The sequence below is a fragment of the Carcharhinus amblyrhynchos genome, chromosome 9 (genome assembly GCF_965287045.1).
Source record: "Carcharhinus amblyrhynchos chromosome 9, sCarAmb.v2.hapA, whole genome shotgun sequence".
In the NCBI taxonomy this organism is placed as follows: Eukaryota; Metazoa; Chordata; class Chondrichthyes; order Carcharhiniformes; family Carcharhinidae; genus Carcharhinus; species Carcharhinus amblyrhynchos.
Window position 1 is genome coordinate 26,623,552 of NC_137332.1, and position 21,198 is coordinate 26,644,749.

At 42.5% G+C, this 21,198-nt stretch overlaps 1 protein-coding gene across 1 annotated transcript in view; it reads right to left on the reverse strand.

Annotated features, from left to right (window-relative positions):
* Positions 1-21,198, reverse strand: part of LOC145348326 (fatty-acid amide hydrolase 1-like) — a 64,683-nt gene that overhangs the window by 30,258 nt on the left and 13,227 nt on the right. The window contains exons 4-8 of the mRNA XM_080196530.1: positions 18,351-18,491; positions 7,578-7,711; positions 5,945-6,151; positions 3,743-3,783; positions 404-528 (exon numbers count right to left, since the gene is read on the reverse strand). Coding sequence (XP_080052656.1) covers positions 404-528; positions 3,743-3,783; positions 5,945-6,151; positions 7,578-7,711; positions 18,351-18,491 — 648 coding nt within the window. The remainder of the gene's footprint in view (positions 1-403; positions 529-3,742; positions 3,784-5,944; positions 6,152-7,577; positions 7,712-18,350; positions 18,492-21,198) is intronic.

Here is a 21,198-nt window from a genome sequence, read left to right on the forward strand (position 1 = left end):
GTATTCAAATTCCACTCAAAATGTTTGCCTTTGTTTCAAATCCCTTCATTTCTGCCTGTTCTTCTGGCCCTACAGGCTACCTGCCTATGTCGTTTGGTCTTGTGCTGGACTATTAGCTCTGTACAGTAGTCCCTCTGAACCATTACAAGTGGCAGAACTTTCAGCCACCTTGGTTTGTTCTTCTGAAATTCAATCTCTCAGCACACAAGCTCTATTCATAACTTCAAATTCCCCTTTAAAGACTACAATTTCAACTGTGCTTTCAGTCACCTCACTCAAACCTAATATTTGTCTTGGATTGATTACTTCTCAGAATCTATTTCGCTTATGTGAAGTGCTTTGGAGCACTTTGATTCCTAAAAGGTGCAATATAAATGCAAGCAATTGTTGTTAGGTAAGTTACCTTATTATCGAAGGGGATAGGTGGCACTGTGGGATCCAACTGGAACATGTCTTCACATAATAGAGCTTTCATGCACAATGCCAAGCTATCCACATCTTTGGCTAGTGGACCAACCATTGACTCAACTAGAAAACAATACATATATCACTCAAAAATAAGATTCGTTGTTAAATAACTCAAAACGTTGAATGATATATCTTTAGATTTATAATGATCACAGATTCAAACCCCATTAGGGAGCATAATCTTGGATGACATTCCAGCCCATTAGTGAAAGAGACAACAGGAATCAGAAGGATAACTTCAAAATTTGTGGATGACAGCAAATTGTGTGCTGTAGTTAATACACCTCCTCCCTTCAGCAAAAAACCTGCAGTTGGGAGGCTGGAGAATCTTGCCTATTTGCTGTAGTTAATACAGAGGGCATTAATAATCATGCACCTAAGTGTGTAACTAGCAAATTAATTTAATTGTAGATAAGTGCAAGGCAATCCATTTTGGTGGGAGACAATAGAGAGCACATACTCCTTGGAAAATAGAAGTCTAAATGGGTTAAAATAACAGGGACAGGGGAATAGATACATAAATCACCAAAAGTAGTGAAACAGAACAATAAGGCCATAAAAATCCAAAATCAAGCAAAGTGCTAGGCGCACGGTGGCACAGTGGTTAGCACTGCTAACTCACAGCACCAGAGACCCGATTTCAATTCTGGCCTAAGGTCACTGTCTGTGTGGAGTTTGCACATTCTCCCTGTGTCTGCCTGGGTTTCCTCCGAGTGCTCCGGTTTCCTCCCATAGATCAAAGATGTGCGAGGTTAGGTTGATTGGCCATGCCAAATTGATCCTAAATTGGCAGGGTAAATATGTGGGGTTACAGGAATAGGGCCTGGGTGTGATTGTGGTCAGTGCAGACTCGATGAGCAAATGGCCTCCTTATGCACTGAAGGGATCCTATGATTCACTTCTAGAGAGATGGGATTGAAAATAATGAAGCATAAGAAATAGGAGCAGGCGCCATGGCACAATGGTTAGCACTGCTGCCTCACAGTGCCAGGACCCAGGTTCAATTCTGACTTCGTGTGACTGTCTGTGTGGAGTTTGCATGTTCTCCTCTGTGTCTGCATGGGTTTCCTCCCACACTCCAAAGATATGTGGGTTAGGTGGATTGGCCATGCTAATTTGCCCCTTAGTGTCAGGAGGACCACAGGATAAATATATGAGGTTACAGGGATAGGGCTTGGGTGGGACTGTTGTCAGTGCAGACCCGATGGGCCAAATGGCCTCCCTCTGCACTGTATGGACTGTACGATTTGATGAATAACTCATATGGCCCCATCAAGCCTGTTCCACTATTCAGTACAGACATGGCTGATCCTGAGTTTCAACTCCATTTTCCCACACATGCTTCATGTCCCTTGATCCCTGAGGGACCCCAAAATCTGTTTATCCCAGCCTTAAACGTATTCAACAATGGAACATCCACAACCCTGTGGGATAGAGAATTCCAAATAATCACAACCAGTGATTTCTGCTCATCTCAATTCTAAATGATAGGCCCTTTATCTTGAGACAATGCTCCAGAGCCAAGCCCTGGCATCTCCCTGATTGTGTGCTTGTCAGACAGAAGGGAAAGGTTGGTGCTATGAGGGGAGCTGACTGCTGAACAGACCATCGCCTGATCCATATCAAACTGAATCGAAATGTCCAGCCAAAACACAGGCCGAACTTTTGCTCCCATTCAGGGTCTTACAGTCTGGCCGACAACACACCCCTGCCATGGGTTTCCTGGTGGTGAAGGGTACATTCACCAGGAAACCCCACTGACAACAGCAGGACACACACGGATTGGAAGAGAAATCCCACCCATTGGAAATCTACTTGCCAAGCATAACCAAAGCTATATGTCAAACTCCATCAGAGTTGTGTGGCAAATCTTAGAACTTGCCACACAACTTGACACAGCACTGAGATTCGATTTTCATTTGTGGTGCAGAAGATTAATAGGAAATAGCCCGACATCAGATCAGCCCAGTGGGAATTTCTCCCAATTTTTATTTCCATTGATGTAAAATCAGCCATCAATTAACTGTCACTCATTTGGCGCGATGACACAAAGTCAGAAGCATTCTCAATGACATTAGGTAGATATCAAAACATCTCACCTTTATGAGAAAGTCATGTTGCACTACTTCAGAGCAACAGTGTGCAGGATTTTCCATCCCCCCATGGCATGCTACGCAGTGTCACCTGCAGTCTGCCAATAGCGGGATCTTCCAGTCCCGCTGCTATCAATGGGGTTTCCTGTGGTGCACAACCTCTGCAACCATGGACTTGCAGCGGGGACTCACTGTCAGTGGGATCGGCTATTCCTGCCATCATATCAGAAGATAATTCCCACCCATGGGGTGGAATTTCTCCATCCCGCCCACTACGGGAATCACAGCAGATCAGACACGGACCATGAAATGGTCGGCCAACCTCAGGTGGGATTTTCTGGACTTGGAGCAAGCGTGTTGAGAAAATCCCACCCTCAGTGTTTCTTTACCCTTTGCCTTCACCGGTATGTTCTCAGCAATTTTACATCAGTGACTAAGTTTTAGTCATATATTCCTCGGAGTTTAGAAGAATTAGAGGTGATCTTATTGAAAAAAATATATAAAATCCTTAAGGGGCCACAAAGTAGATGCTGAGAAAACATTTCTCCTGACTGGAAAACCTGAGTAACTTAAGATTGAGATGAGGAGAAATTTCATCATTCATAAGATTGCAAATCTTTGGGATTCTCTCCCCAGAGACCCTTGGATGCTCAGTTCTTGTGTATATTCAAGACAGAAGTCAGTAGATTTTAGGTCCTAAGAAAATGAAGGGTTTTGGGGATAGTGTGGGAAGCTGGAGTTGGGATAGAAGATAAGCCAGGGCCTTGAATGGTGGAGCAGGCTCAGGGGACCAAGTGGCCTACTCCAGCTCTTATTTCTTATTCTATTTTGGTCTTGCATCTAAAATGGCTTTCAGCGATGTGCTAATGGGGAAGATATTAGGATAATTATAGAGCACATGTTGTGAAGCACTGTAGTTTGAAGCTACCAGGTTCTCTGTTGGTGGAGGTAGTTCAGTCTGACGTAAGGAGATGATGGCCAGAATTTTCTGACCGTCCACACTCTGCTAACACTGAAATGGAGGATTTGACACTTAGCCAAATCTTCATTCACTGAGCGGGACTGGAGAAAGCTGGCGCAAATGGCTGGAAAATTTCACCCAGTACGTAGGAGAAAGGAATGGCACATAGGATGATATGGTTTTTAAATAGCAACAACATTTATGTAGAGTAGATACTCACAGGTTTTCTGTCCAGGCAAAATTCCTGACAATCCGATTTTGCTGTATGAAATGGAAATATATGATTAAGTTAATGAATAAAGCAGCCTCCTTATCACTATAAGCTGCCTAGTCAATAGCAACTCACTGCAGTCAGGCAATTCTCGCCTCCAGAACGAGTAACAAATTGCCTTCTAAAGGTAATCTCTTAAAACAGATCTTCTGATACGTTTTATCCAAATATATTGGTGGAAACATCGACTTTCACACCTTGCATGTTTTATATGTACAAAAAAGTGCTCTCCACTCTAGATGTAAGATGTTTGAAACCAACAGCACGTGCCTTCAGTTGATGCAAGTAAATGCTGATGAGGTGGGATAGTTGTTATCTGACCTGAGTTCCATTTTCCTCGCCAATGTTAAAAGAACAATCATTTGAAGAGTGAAAATGTGAGAATTGGGACCTGTAAGCAGGAGAAAAGAACCTGCACAAATCAGAGCATCCAATCACAAAACAGTTGGTCAGGAGCCATTCTGTTTCTTATATAATAGCTATACCTTGTTGTTTAATTTTACTTTGTTCCTATCCTCTTCCATAATCCAGCCAAAATTAGCCATAGTCCACAAGGGACAACAAAGAGACCTACAATTGGTTCTAGCTTGAGGCGCATCACTCAGCATCAAACATGATTGCCCATGACTCTCTTCCACGCTTACTACTTGCCTTGGGCATTTTGGAAGGTTTACCAAGTTGATTAATAATCTTTTTGGCACATAATGAACATTCCTTTTGTTGGCAACGAGCCCTGGAGCAAGACTTAAATCCAGAACTTCTGGTTCAGATGCAGAGGTACTACTCCTGACCCACAAGACCTCTCTCTCTAATTATCCACAGTGTATCTTTTTGTAAGGTTTAGTTTGCAACCTCCGCACTAGTGCTGAAGATATGTTAGCACATTGCTATAAATTGGACTTGATAAACAGTTTTGTTTTTATTTTTTTCCATACGATTTCTTTATATTATCATAAATTTGAAAATGTGCAAGTTACAGGTCATAATAAAGGAACAACAAACCCTGGGTGACACGGTAGCACAATGATTAGCACTGCTACCTGACGGCACCAGGAATGTGGATTCAATTCCAACCTTGGTGGCTATCAGTGTGGAGTTTGCACATTCTCCCCCATATCTGTGTGGGTTTCTACTGGATACTATGAGTTCTTCCCACTGACCAAAGATTTGCAGGTTAGGTGGATTGGCCATGGTAAATGAACTGGGTTATGGAGATTCAAAGAGAAATCCCACTGATAATCTTGATCAATTGGGCCAGTGGGCAGACGAATGTCAGATGGAGTTTAATATAAATAAATGCGAGGTGATGCATTTTGGTCGATTGAACCAGGGCAGGACTTACTCAGTTAATAGTAGAGAGTTAGGGAAAGTTACAGAACAAAGAGATCTAGGGGTACAGATTCACAACTCCTTGAAAGCGGAGTCACAGGTGGATAGAATGGTAAAGAAGGCATTCGGCATGCTTGGTTTCATCGGTCAGAACATTGAATACAGGAGTTGGGACGTCTTGTTGAAGTTGTACCAGATATTAGTAAGACCACACTTGGAATACAGTTCTGGTCACCCTATTATAGAAAGGATATTATTAAACTAGAAAGAGTGCAGAAAAGATTTACTAGGATGCTACCGAACCTTGATGGTTTGAGTTATAAAGAGAGGTGGATAGACTGGGACTTTTTTCTCTGGAGCGTAGGAGCTTAGGGATGATCTTATAGAAGTCTATAAAATAATGAGGGGCATAGGTTAGCTAGATAGTCAACATCTTTTCCCAAAAGTAAGGGAGTCTAAAGCTAGAGGGCTTTGGTTTAAGGTGAGAGGGGAGAGATACAAAAGGGGCAATTTTTTCACACAGGACGGTGAGTGTCTGAAACAAGCTGTCAGAGGTAGTAGTAAAGGTGGGTACACTTTTGTCTTTTAAAAAGCATTTAGAATGCTACATGGGTAAGATGGATATAGAGAGATATGGGCAAAACACAGGCAATTGGGACTATCTTAGTGGTTTATAAAAAAGGGACGGCATGGACAAGCTGGGCCAAAGGGCTTGTTTCCATGCTGTAAACCTCTATGATTCTATGACTCTAATTAATTCACCAAATAATGGAATAGGTTTAAGGGGCCTGTTCCTATGATAGTGGCAAACAGATTTCTTACCTTATCCGGTTTGCAGTCGGTTTGAAGGCACAGATTCCACAGCATGCAGCTGGAAAGCGAATACTGCCACCAATGTCTGTTCCAATGCCAAGGATGGAGCCACCTGCTGCTATTAAAGCAGCCTCGCCACCAGAGGAGCCGCCTGCCGATCGTTTTGTATCGTGTGGATTGATGGTTTGTCCATAAATAGGATTACTGCACTCAAAGCTATTGCAAGGCAAAATACGCTCTTTAGTGAGTGATCGGTAACAGTAATAGTAACAGGAAATCTAAAGTGGCTCCATGTCCCCATTAACACTTCGAAAGGCCTGCAGTGTCATAATTTAATAACTCAAAGGGATAGTTCTTATAGCCACAGGTGCCAACCAATAGTTTTTTAAGTTCTCAGTGGGCCTTTCTATCCACTTGTCATCTTATAAACATTTCACAAGAAACATTGGTTGCTGGGATGAATTATTTTAAGGACTCGTAAGATAGGTAAATGGGGTGTTCAGGCTGAATTAAACTTTTCCCTATGGCAGGGTGAGATGTAATGATAAAATCAATAGCAAGTTTGTGACATGTTTGGCCACGTGTCAGTCTTTGGGGAGATTTGTTCTTATATTGTTTTTACAGGCCGTGAAGACTCATTAGCATAAAACCTGTTTTTCAATGCAGGCTTACCTTTAGCATAGAAATCATAAAAACCCCACAGTACAGAAACAGGCCTCTCAGCCCATCAAGTATGCACTGACCACAATCCCACCCAGGCCCCACCACCATATTCCTGCATATTTACCCACTAACCCCTCTAACCTATGCATCCCAGGACACTAAGGGCAATTTTTAGCATAGTCAATCAACCTAACCTGCACATCTTTGGACTGTGGGAGGAAATCGGAGCACCTGGAGGAAACCCACGCAGACACAAGGAGAATGTGCAAATTCAACACAGACGGTGACCCAAGCTGGGAATCAAACCCAGATCCCTGGAGCTATGAAGCAGCAGTGCTAATCACTGTGCTACCATGCTAACATTTCTTTGTGATGAAGTCAGTGGCTCACGAGAATCTCAATGCATCTATTTTAGATTTGTTTAAGGGTGGCATGGAGCAGTTAGCTTTGTGACAAATGTCAGTTATTTTCCCTGCTGAACTCTACAGCACCAGGGAGGGGAGCAAGAGAATGGCAGCTTGCATGGACTAGCAAAGGTAAGTAAGTGAGTGTTGAGGGAGTGGGATGTGAAGTGGAATTGAGGGACTGGAGCAGTGAGGTGGGAAGGGCCTGGCAATCAAGGTAAAGAACAGCGTCAGTACTGTCCAAATCTGGGTTTGTCTCAGGGTAGTGGATGACAGAGTCCTTACAAGGTGGCATGGTGGTTAGCACTGTTGCCTCACAGCACCAGATTCGATTGCTGGCATTGTTCACTGGCTATGCGGATTCTGCATCTTGCATGTGGGTTTCATCCAGGTGATCCAGTTTCCTCCCACAGTCCAAAAGACGTACTGATTAGGTGCATTGGCTATGCTAAGTTCTCCCTCAGAGTACAGAGTGGTACCAGTGTGTTTGATAATTCGCCTACAATCTTCCTGAGCAAACATTTCTTTCAATCTTTAGAAGCTGCAACTTACAATGGCAATCTATTGAATATTACCTTAATAATGTCTGGGGGACATTTGTTTTCACAAATGGAATTGCTCCTTGTTTCTTCAGCACCTGAACTATTACGCTGTCTTCACTGGCGGGTTTGTTTAAGAATTTCTTAAGTCCACAAGTCGAATCATGACCCTGGATTAAAAAAATTTCAGAACACGTTATTCTTGTTGCTTCATTGGGTTGCATAATGTTGAGACAGACGTGTCGATCCCGAATTAAAATTTTAATGTTTGTTGTTTTTGTAGAATCATGGAAACTTTACAATGCAGAAAGAGGCCATTTGGCCCATCGAGTCTGCACCGACCACAATCCCACCCAGGCCCTACCCCCATATCCCTGCACATTTACCCACTAATTCCTCTAACCTACACATCTCAGGACACTAAGGGGCAATTTTAGCATGGCCAATCAACCTAAGCCACACATCTTTGGACTATGGGAGGAACCCAGAGCACCTGGAGGAAACCCATGCAGACACGAAGAGAATGTGCAAACTCCACACAGATAGTGACCCAAGCTGGGAATCAAACCCAGCTCCCTGGAGCAGTGAAGCAGCAGCACTAACCACTGTGCTACCATGCCGTTTTGCCAGAAGCATTTGAGCTCTGGGAAATATTGCATAGTTTGAAGTTTATTTATTAGTGTCACAAGCAGGCTTACATTAACACTGCAATGAAGTTACTGGGAAAATCTCCTAGTGGCATACAGTAAACAAGGAAAAATTGTGATTGGAAACACAAAACACCTTTTTCAAGTAATCACAATTAAATCCCTGATGTGGTCACAATCAGTGGAGCATTCTTGCTCTCTCATATTTCCAACATAATTTTCCAATCACAAGCTTCGTATTCTTGATATCTTCTTCACAGATTCCAAGCATTCAGATTACTGTTAGCCAGAGCAATGCCTGCTAAACATGCAGCACAGCAGACTAATTAATGTTGGGAGGTCCTCGAGAAAACAGATTTTGACTCAATAAACTCCAAAAAGGAACTCGCTGTTGTGATTTAAAGCACTGGAAAATAGAATGAAGGGGGAAATAAGGGAACAAAAACTCTGATATTGTCAAGCTAATTAACGTTTGACTGTTGTAATATTGCGCCTGTCCATTTGCATGGTTTCTTAGAAAAAAATCCTTGCAATTGAGTTGATCAATTTGTTTTGTCTTAAACTTCTTTAACAGGGATCTAAATAAATATTTTAAAAGTACTGGAATAATCCAATGGCATGGAAGGGGTTGACAGGACAGCTAGTACTGCTGCCTCACAGCACCAAGGATGCAAGTTCGATTCTGGCCTTGGGGAAATCTCTGTGCGGAGTTTGCATGTTCTCCCTGTGTCTGCATAAGTTTCCTCCGGGTGCTTCGGTTTCCTCCTGTAGGTTAAAGATGTGCAGGATAGCGGGATTGGCTGTGCTAAATTGATCCTTAGGCCATGATTTTACTGCCTTGCCCTGGAATCAGGATGGATGAGGTTCGCAGAAAGGAAATCTCTGTTGGTCTCAGGCGGAGTTTTACGATCTCGCCCGAGAGAGGTCATAAAATTCCACACTGAGGGCCCTATTTTACCATTTTGACTCTAAGTGCTGGTGGACTTGAAACTAGGAGTGTTTCAGATCTGACTTTTAGACCCACTCTCAGACCCATCCCATCGAGAATAGGAGCAAAACCAATTCAGCCCTTTCAGCCTCCTCCACCATTCAATATGATCATGGCTGATCCTCCATCTCAACAAATTATCTCAACTCTTTCTCTCTCCCCATACCCCTTGACACTTTTAGAGTATAGAAATTTATTTTCTTCCTAAATATATTCAGTGACTTTACATCCACAACCTTCTTTGGCAGAGAATTACCTCTGAGTAAAGAGATACTTTACTCAGATGGAGTGGCATTGTAGCACAATGATGAGTACTGCTGCCTCACAGCTCCAGGGGCCTGGGTTCGATTCCCGGCTTGGGTCACTGTCTGTGTGGAGATTGCACATTCTCTTCGTGTCTGCGTGGGTTTCGTCTGGGTGCTCTGGTTTCCTCTCACAGTCCAAAGATTTGCGGGTTAGGTTGAGTGGCCATGCTAAATTATCCCTTAGTGTCAGGGAATGTGTAGGTTAGAGGGATTAGTGGGATAGATTTTTGGGGATGGGGCCTGGGGTGAGATTGTTGTCGGTGCATACTCGATGGCCCAATGGTCTCCTTCTGTATGATGATTCTATGATAAAGAAGTTTCTCCTCAACTTCATCCTAAATGGCTACCCCATATCCTGAGACTGTGGCCACTTGTTCTAGACACCAGCCAGAAGGAAGAATATCCCTACATTCAGTGCATGCAATCCAGTCAGAATTCCATATGTTTCAATTAGTTCCCCTCTCACTCTTCTAAATTCCAGTGAATACAGACATAGTCAACCCAATCTTTCCTCATTAAAAATTCCTTCCAGGAATCAGTCTGGTGAATCTTTGCTGCACTCCCTCTTTGGCACATGTATCCTTCCCTAGAGGGAGAGATCAAAATAGCACATGATATTCCAGCAGTAGGTTCTTTAATGTCCTGTACAACTACTATAAGACATCTTTTCCCCTGTGCTCAAGCCGGTTTGCAAAAAGACCAACTTACCGTTTGTCTTCCTAATTGCTTGTTGTGCCTACATGTTCACCTTCAATGACTGGCGTTCTAGGACACCCAGGTCCCTTTGTAAGTCAATATTTTGCAATCCATCACTATTTAAAGAATACGTTGCCATTCTGTTTCTCTGGCCAAAGTAGATAACTTCAAATTTCTCCACATCATACTGCATCTGCCATGTATTTGCCCTCACTCAACCTGCATAAATCACCTTGAAGCCTCTTAACATCCATAAGAACATAAGAAATAGAAGCAGGAGTAGGCCATCTAGCCCTTTAAGCCTGCCCGGCCATTCAACAAGATCATGGCTGATCTGAAGTGGATCAGTTCCACTTACCCGCCTGCACCCCATAACCCTTAATTCCCTTGTCTATCAGAAGTCTATCTACCCGTGACTTAAACATATTCAACGAGGCAGCCTCCACCACTTCAACAGGCAAAGAATTCCAGAGATTCACCACCCTCTTAGAGAAGAAGTTCCTCCTCAACTGTATTCTAAACTGCGTCCCACCTCCCACCACCCCCCACCCCGCCCTTATTTTGCGGCTGTGCCCTCTAGTTCTGGTTTCCTCTCTAAGTGGAAAGAATCTCTCTACCTCTACCCTATCTAGCCCCTTCATTATCTTGTAAGTCTCTGTAAGATCCCCCCTCAGCTTTCTAAACTCCGAGTACAGGCCCAATCTACTCAATCTCTCCGCATAAGCTAACCCCCTCATCTCCAGTATCAGCCTGGTGAACCTTCTCTGTACTCCCTCCAAGGCCAGTACATCCTTTCGCAAATAAGGGGACCAAAACTGCACACAGTACTCCAGTTGCAGCCTTACCAGTGCCTTGTACAGTTGCATTAAGACCTCCCTGCTGTTATATTCTATCCCCCTCATGATAAAGGCCAACATTTCATTCTCCTTCTTGATTACCTGCTGCACCTGCAGACTGAGTTTTTGTGATTCGTGCACAAGGACCCCCAGGTCCCCCTGCACAGTAGCATGCTGCAACTTTTCACCATTTAAATAATATTCCATCCCACTATTATTTCTTCCAAAGTGGATAATCTCACATTTGCCAACATTATACTCCATCTGCCAGTTCCTCACCCACTCACTCAGCCTATCCAAATCTCTCTACAGACTTTCCGCGTCCTACACACAATCGCTTTTCCACTCATCTTCGTGTCATCAGCAAACTTTATTACCCTACACTCAGCCCCCTCCTCCAGATTGTCGATGTATATGGTAAACAGTTGAGGCCCCAGCACCAATCCCTGCGGCATGCCAACCAGAAAAGCACCCATTTATTCAAACTCTCTGCTTCCTGTTAGATACCCAATCCTCAATCCATGCTAACACTTTACCACCAACTCTGTGTACCCTAACCTTCTGCAGCAACCTTTTGTGAGGAACCTTCTGAAAATCTAAAAACACCACATCCATCAGTTCCCCTCTGTCTACCGCACTAGTCACATCTTCATAAAAATCCAGTAAATTCGTCAAACACAACTTCCCCTTCACGAATCCATGCTGTGTCTGCTTGATCGAACCGTTCTTTTCTGGGTGTCCTGCTATTTCTTCTTTAATGATGGATTCTAGCATTTTCCCAACTACGGACGTTAAGCTAACCGGCCTGTAGTTACCTGCCTTTTGTCTGCTGCCTTTTTGAAACAGCAGTGTAGCAGTAGCTGTTTTCCAATCTGCCGGCACTTCCCTAGAGTACAGCGAATTTTGATAAATAACTACTAACGCATCTGCTATTACTTCTGCCATTTCTTTCAGTATCCTGGGATGCATTCCATCCAGTCCCAGGGAATTATCTACCTCCAGTCCCATTAGTCTACCAAGCACTACCTCTTTAGTAACAGTAATTGTATTAAGGACCTCATCTCCTACCAATCCTCTATCTTTAATATTCGGTAAGCTATTTGTGTCCTCCTCTGTGAAGACCGACACAAAAAACTTATTTAAAGTCTCAGCCATTTCCTCATTTCCAACCATTAAATCCCCCCTCTCGTCTTCCAAGGGTCCAACATTCACTCTAGCCGCTCTCTTCTTCTTTATATATTTGTAAAAACTTTTACTATCATTTTTTATATTTAGAGCTAGTTTAGTTTCATTCTCTATCTTTCCTTTCTTTATCACTTTCTTAGTCATTCTTCGTTGTTTTTTAAATCTTTCCCAATCTTCTAACTGCCCACTATTTTTAGCTGCTCTGTACGCATCAGTTTTTAATTTAATATTCTCCTTTATTTCCTTCGATATCCACGGCTGCTTATCCCTTTTCTTACAGTCCTTCTTTATCACCGGAAGATATTTTTGCTGAGTACTGAAAAAGATCTCCTTAAAAATCTCCACTGTTCCTCAGCTGCCCTACCAACCAGTCTGTGCCCCCAGTCTACATTAGCCAATTCTGCCCTCATCCTATCATACTCCCCTCTGTTCAAGCAGAGGACACAGGTTTGGGACCCTACTTTCTCACCCTCCATCTGTATCAGAAATTGAACCATATTATGATCACTCGTCCCAAGAGGACCCCTCACAAGAAGATCCCTAATTCTACCTGCCTCGTTACACGGTACCAGGTCTAAGATAACTCACTCCCTCGTAGGTTCTGTAACATACTGTTCAAGGAAACATCCCCAACAGCATTCCAAGAACTCTTCCTCAAGTCCACCGTGTCCGACTTGAGTCAAGCAATCAACATGTAGGTTAAAATCCCCCATGATTATTGCCGTTCCGTTTTTGCACGCATCAATTATTTGCTTGTTTATAGCCTGCCCCACCTCAAAGTTATTATTTGGGGGCCTATAGACCACACCCACCAGTGACTTTCTCCCCTTACTATTCCTTATCTCCACCCACAACAATTCCACGTTTTGCTCTTTGGAGCCTATATCTTCTCTCACTACCACCCTGATATTATCCTTTACTAACAGAGCTACCCCACCTCCTTTTTCCTCCTGTCTATTCTTCCTAAATGTCTGATACCCCTGGATATTCAGTTCCCAGTCCCGGTCACCCTGCAACCACGTTTCTGTAATGGCCACTAGATCATACCTATTTATGCTGATTTGTGCCATCAACTCATTCACTTTGTTTCGAGTGCTTTGTGCATTCAGGTAAAGTGTCTTTATGCCAGCCTTTATCTGGACCCGATTTGTAGAAACACTACTAACCTCTCCCGTGCCCTCTACTCCTTTAATTAGTGGAACGTCCTCAACATTAACCTGCACTCGTACCCTCTCGTTTACTTTTGATTTTGTAATTCCCCACACCCCTGCACCTTCCTCACCTTTCTCATTCCCACAAGTTTTTGTGTCATCAGCAAACTTAGAAATATTATTTTTGGTTCCCTCATCCAGATTATTGATAGATATTGTGAATAGCTGGGGCCCAAGCATTGATCCCTGCGGAATGCCACTCATCACCTGCTACTTTGAAAAAGACCTATTTATTCCTATTCTCTATGTCCTGTCTGCTAATCAGTTCTCATTCCATGTCACATTGATTTTGCACACTAACCTGTAACATGACACTTTTTTCTGAAAATCCAAATACACCACATCCACTGGTTCATGTTTATCTATTCTACTAGTTATGCCCTCAAAAGATTCCGGTAAGTTTCTTAAACATGATTTCCCTTTCATAATCCACGTTGACTTTGCCTAATCCTATTGATATTTTCTAAGTGTCCTGTTATTACATCCTTTATAGTAGACTCTAGCATTTTCCTTAGTACTGATAGGCTAACAGGCCTGTAATTCCCTGTTTTCTCCTTCCCTCCTTTTTAAATAGCAATGTTATAATTGCCACCCTCCAACTTGCCGGCCAGAATCTACAGAGTTTTGGAAGATGATAACTATGTATGAACTATCTTCATAGGATAAAGGACAAAAGAATAACTAGGGAGAGAATGGGGCATCTTAAGGATCAATGATTACAAGTCATCGATGCACGGATCTGCAAGATATGGGTGAGATCCTAAATTAATATTTATCGATATTATTGTTGAGAAAGGCATGGATGTTAGGGAACTTGGGGAAATAAATAGTGATGTCTTGAGAAGTGTACATATTACAGAGAAGGAGGTTCTGGAAGTCTTAAAGCAGATCAAGGTAGATAAGCCCTTGGGACCTGATGAAATGTATCCTAGGAAGTTATGGGAGGCTAGGGAGGAAATTGTGAATCCGCGAGCAGAGATATTTGAATCATAGACAACCACAGCTGAAGTACCTGAAGATTGGAGGATGGCAAATATTGTGCCTTGGTTTGGAAGGGTTGCAAGGAAAAACCTGGAACTACAGACTAGTAAGTCTCACATCTATAATGAGTAAGTTATTAGAAGGTACTCTGAGAAACAGGATCTACATTCATTTAGAGAGGTAAGATCTGATTAGGGACAGTCAGCATGGTTTTGTGAGTGGAAAATCATGTCTTGCGAATTTGATTGAGTTTTGATTGAGAATGATGAGGACCGTGCAGTCAACATTGTCTACATGGACTTTAGCAAGACCTTGACAAGGTCTTGCTAAAGGTACCACATGGTAGATTGTTGCATTAAGTTAAATCTCACGAGATCCAGAGTGAGGTAACCAAATGGATACAAACTTGGCTTGACAACAGAAGACAGGGGGTAGTTGTGAAGGGTTGTTTTTAAAACTGGAGGCTTATGACCAACAGTGTGACTTGGGGATCGGTGCTGGATCCACTGTTATTTGTTAGTTATGTTAATGATTTGGCTGAGAATTTAGGAGGCATGGTTAGTAAGTTTGCAGATGACACTAAGATTGGTGGCATAGTGGACAGTGAAGAAGATTGTTGAGGATTGTCTAGGATTGATCAATTGGGCCAGTCGGCCAATGAATTCCAGATGGAGTTTAATTTAGATAAATGTGAAGTGGTATATTTTGGCAAATCAAATTGGGGCAGCACCTACTCAGTTAATGGTAGGGTGTTGGGGGAGAGTTATAGATCAAAGAGATCTAGGAGTACAGGTTCATAGCTCCTTGAAAGTCAAGTTATAGTGGACAAGTTGGTGAAGAAGGCATTCAGCATGTTTTGTTTCATTGGTCAGAACATTGAATACAGGAGTTGGGATGTCTTGTTGAAGTTGCAAAAGACATTGGTAAGGCCATACTCGGAATATTGTGTCGAGTTCTGGACATTCGCTTATAGAAAGGATATTATTAAACTAGAAAGAGTGCAAAAAGATTTACTCGGATGCTAATGGGACTTGATGGTTTGAGACATAAGAAGAAGCTGGATAGACTGAGACTTTTTTCCCTGAAGCATAGGAAGCTTCGGGATGATCTGATAGAGGTCTATAAAATAATGAGGGGCATAGAGCAGTTATTTTCCCAAAGACTGGGGAGTCTAAAACTAGAGGGCATAGAAGGGACAGGTGCAAAAGGATTTAGAAGGGCAATTCACTCAGTGGGTGGTCAGTGCCTGGAACGAGCCGCCAGAGGCAGTAGTAGAGGTGGGTTCAATTTTCTAAACGCTTTAGAAAGCGTTTAGACAGTTACTTGGGTAAAATGAGTGTTGGGGGATATGGGCCAAATATGAACAATTGGGATTTGTTTAGTGTAAAAACTGGGCGGCATGGACAAGTTGGGCTAAATGGCCTGTTTCCATGCTGTATACCTCTATGACTCTATGACCTCCTTTCCTACCCAGAGATGTAAATTATCAGGACTTGGGAGTTCAGTTCCATTAATCTCTCCAGCACTATTTTTGAAATAAAAAGTCTCACAACACCAGGTTAAAGTCCAACAGATTTATTTGGAATCACGAGCTCCTCACCTGATGAAGGAGCAGTGCTCCAAAAGCTCATGATTCCAAATAAACCTATTGGACTTTAACCTGGTGTTGTGAGACTTCTTACAGTTCCCAGCCCAGTCCAACTCCGGAATCTTCAGATCATGACTTTTTTTCAGTAATACTATTTTCCTTGAATTTCTCCTTCTCATTAGACCTTTGGTTCCTTAGCCTTTATGGGAAGTTATTTATGTCTTTCTCCATGAAAACAGAACTAAAGTAGCTGTTTAATTGCTCTTCCATTTCCTTGTGCCCTGTTATAAAGTGTCCCATTTTAGATTGTTAATGAACCTACATTTATCTTCACTAATTTTTTTTTGTACACTTACAGAAATTTTGACAGTCTGTTTTTATGTTACTTGCATGTTTACTCACATACTCTATTTTTCCCGTGTTAATTTTTGTCCTTCTTTTCTGAAGTTTCTCCCAATCTTCAGGCTTGCGATTTTTTTGACCAAATTTATATCACTTCTCTTTGGAATGAATAATATCTTTAATTTTTTTTTGTAAGACATGATTGGGTCACTTTTCTTGTTTTCTTTATAACATAACAATCATTTGTTCCGTAAGTATTAGCCTATCCACCACCATGCCTTTTAATGAATTTCCCCAATTTACCTTGGCCAACTCACACCTCATATCTTTGTAATTTCCTTTGTAATTTAGAAGCTGGATTGAACTACTTCACTTTCTATCCCAATGAAGAATTCTATCACTTCATGATGTCTGTTCCAAAGGACCCTGCACAACAACATTATTAATTAACCCTTTCACGTTGCATTATACCAAACGCAGGATAGCAAGTTCCCTACTTGGTTCCTCAACACACTGGCCAAAGAAAAACATGTTGTATACATTCCAGGAATGCATCTGCCTGAGTATTATTGCTAATGTGAAGTTGTACGAATGAAATAGTGGCATGTTGGGAAAATTGGTCAGGTATTTGGTACAAAATAAGGAACACTGACTCTGCATAACCTAAGACATGAATAAGACCAAAAAGGTCAAGACCTGATGAGGCTGATTCCACATGACCTAGTGATGTATGAATGAGGCGAGATAAGGTCAGAAATGACAAAGTCATCGGCCTTCTTCTGTTCTATCAAAACGACAAGATAAAAGTATGAATGATGAGACAAAGAGGTCTCAGAGGTCACCGGGTTATAATACAATTAATGAGGTTGCTACTGTTTGTATTATTAATCGAATTCCTGAAGTCACGTAAACTGATAAGAAAAAGGTATAACTATTGAATTGATTCTTTATGTAAGGGCGGACTTGACAGCAGAATTAGCAAGTCGTAATGACGGTTCTCTGAACTCAAGTTTTTGCCAAAACTGCATACAGTCTTTCGGAAATAAAGAAAAGTTGTTATGTTGGAACAAATTTTGTTGAGCCTCTCTAGCACAGTCAAGAAGCAGGAAAAATTTCCACTTCACCACTCGTATCATTTGCCCAATCTATATATAGATTAAAGTCACCCATGATTACTGTAACACTCTTGTTACATGCACCTATAATTTACCATTTAATGCCATCCCCTACCTTACCACTACTGTTTGGAAGCCTACAAACAACTCCCAATAATGTTTTCTGCCCTTTGTTAATTCTTAACTCCACCCAGACTGATTCTACATTTAGATTCTCTGACCCAACATGTTTTCTCACTATTGCCTGATTTCATCCTTAACTAACAATGTCACCCCATATCCTTTCCCTTTTTGCCTGTCCTTCCTAAATATCAAATCTTGGATACTCAGTTCCCAGCCTTCGTCACCCTGCAGCCATGTCTCTATAATCACAGTCATATCGTACCCATATATATCAATTTGCACAGTTAACTTGTCTACCTTATTACAACTGCTCCAAGCATTCAGATACTGTGGCCGGAATTTCACCGACACAAGACTTGGCGAACCATTGGTCTTGGGCAGAATCATACGAACCTTGGGGGGACATGCCGGTAAAATTCCGCCTGGTGCCTTAGTGTCTTAACATATTTACACATCTTATTTTGTGCTATGGCCTTATTTGCTAACACTCCACCATTAACTGAATAAGTCCTGCCCTGGTTCGATCTACCAAAATGCATCACCTCGCATTTATCTAAATTAAACTCCATCTGCCATTGGCCCAATTGATCAAATCCCACTGCAATCCTAGATAACCTTTTCCACTGTCCTCAATGCCACCAATCTTCGTGTCATCTACAAACTTATTAACCATGCCCCCTATATTCTCATCCAAATCATTAATATAAATGACAAATAACAGTGGACCCAGCACCAAATTTCAGAGAGCTTACAATATTCAATATTTAATACGCTTCCCATAAAAACCTGTACCTTGTAGTTAATGTTTTCCTTGATACTGATGGGGATCCCATACAAGAGGCCTTTATTACTACTACGCAAATCTGCAAGTTGTTCTTGACATTCAGGAAGAAATTCAGTGATGCAGTTGTATTTTTTTGTGGCATCCTGAGCCTTCAAAAAAATCAAAATAGAAACACATTTTGACTGCGGCACTGATATGATGTTTTAACATACATTCCTGAAGTAAAACTTTACTGGCTAAAACACAATTTCAGTGCTTCACCAGATATCTCTTGTTTTATTCCACCCCTGTTGCATTCCCAATATCTATAGGGATGACTTTCCCATTTTCTGCAGATCTCTCAGCCTGGCAGAATATTCCAAGCTGCCTCATGTATTTTCTGAACCCTTTACATTGATCCATTCCCACTCTTTGTGCCGGACAAACTGACACAGAGAGCACAAGAACAGAAAGAGCTGTATCCGTGTTTCAAACAGGCAGTATGATGGCACAGTGGTTAGCAATGCTGCCTCACAGCGCCAGGAACATGAGTTCTATTCCCAGCCTTGGGTCGCTGTCTGTGTGGAGTTTGCACATTCTCCCCATATCTGCGTGGGTTTCCTCTCGGTGCTCCAGTTTCCTCCCACAGAATGAAAGACGTGTTGGTTAGGTGCGTTGGCCATGCTAAATTCTCCTGCAGTGTATCTGAACAGGCACTGGAGTGTGGCAACTAGGGGATTTTCACAGTAACTTCATTGCAGTGTTAATGTAAGCCTACTTATGACTAATAAATAAGCTTTAACTCAACAGCTCCAGAGTGCAGATTGGTCACGGGTCCACCGACTGCTGGCCTGAGTGGAGCCAGCTGGTTTTGCATGGGGTTACGGGGATAGGACTTGGATGGGATTGTTGTTGGCGCAAGCTCGATGGGCCAAATTGCCTCCTTCTGCACCATAGAGATTCTATGTTTCAAACCTCCCGTACTGTTCCTTCCCTATTGAGCAAGTCTCCACTTGCCTAATAAAGGAGCTGATATATTCAACGAGGCCCACAGGGAGATCTGTTGTTGATCCCCCATGGCCGTCATGACAATAAGCCAGTGTAATGATATCCTTTCTTTGGGAATGGTTTGCTGCTGACATTCGCTGCCTACATTACACATGAAGTGTGGGAGTTTGAAGGAAAACTACTGCTGCCTGTGGAACTATATTCCCAGTAACCATCAGCTCCTTCCAGAGAAACAAGGGGAACATAGAACATAGAACATTACAGCGCAGAACAGGCCCTTCGGCCCACGATGTTGCGCCAACCAGTTAAAAAACAATGACCCACTAATCTAAACCAATCCCTTCTTGTCCATAAACCTATCCACGGATCTCTTAAACGCCCCCAAACTAGGCGCATTTACAACTGCAGCAGGCAGGGCATTCCAATCCCTCACCACCCTCTGGGTAAAGAACCTACCCCTGACATCCGTCCTATAACTACCCCCCCTTAATTTAAAGCCATGCCCCCTCGTGCTAGCTTTCTCCATCCGAGGAAAAAGGCTATCACTATCCACCCTGTCTAAACCTCTAATCATCTTATATGTTTCAATAAGATCCCCTCTTAGCCGCCTTCTTTCTAGCGAAAACAACCCCAAATCCCTCAGTCTCTCCTCATAGGACTTCCCTCATAGGCAACATCCTGGTAAACCTCCTCTGCACCCTCTCCAAAGCCTCCACATCCTTCCTGTAATGTGGGGACCAGAACTGCACACAGTACTCCAAGTGCGGCCGCACCAGAGTTGTGTACAGTTGCAACATGACGCTGCAACTCCTAAATCCAATCCCCCTACCAATAAACGCCAAGACACCGTATGCCTTCTTAACAACCTTATCTACTTGATTCCCAACTTTCAGGGATCTATGTACACATACACCTAGATCCCTCTGTTCATCCACACTATTCAAAGTCCTCCCGTTAGCCTTATACTCAACACATCGGTTATTCCTACCAAAGTGAATTACCTCACACTTCTCCGCATTAAACTCCATCCGCCACCTCTCAGCCCAGCTCTGTAACCTGTCTAAGTCTCCCTGCAAACTATGACACCCTTCCTCACAATCTACCACACCTCTGACTTTGGTGTCATCAGCAAATTTACTAATCCACCCAACTATACCCTCATCCAGATCATTAATAAAAATTACAAACAGCAGTGGCCCCAAAACAGATCCTTGAGGCACACCACTCGTAACCGAACTCCATGACGAATATTTACCATCAACCACCACCCTCTGTCTCCTATCTGCTAGCCAATTCCTGATCCAATTTCCTAGACTACCCTCAATCCCATACATCTGCATTTTCTGCAGAAGCCTACCATGGTGAATCTTATCAAACGCCTTACTAAAATCCATATATACCACGTCAACTGCCTTACCCCCATCCACCTCTTTGGTCACTTTCTCAAAAAACTCAATAAGGTCAGTAAGGCACGACCTCCCCGCTACAAAACCATGCTGACTACCTCCAATCAATTCATTACTCTCCAAATAACTATAAATCCTATCCCTAATAATTTTTTCTAAAACCTTGCCCACAACAGAAGTAAGACTCACCGGTCTATAATTACCGGGGAAGTCTCTGTTCCCCTTCTTAAACAATGGGACAACATTCACTATCCTCCAATCTTCCGGTACTATACCAGAGACCAACAACGACCTGAAGATCAGAGCCAGAGGCTCTGCAATCACCTCTCTTGCCAGAGAATCCTAGGGTAAATCCCATCCGGACCAGGGGACTTATCTATTTTCAAACCCTCTAGAATATTCAGCACATCCCCCTTATCAACAGCAATACTGTCTATTTTACACCCCTGCAACCCAGTGTCCT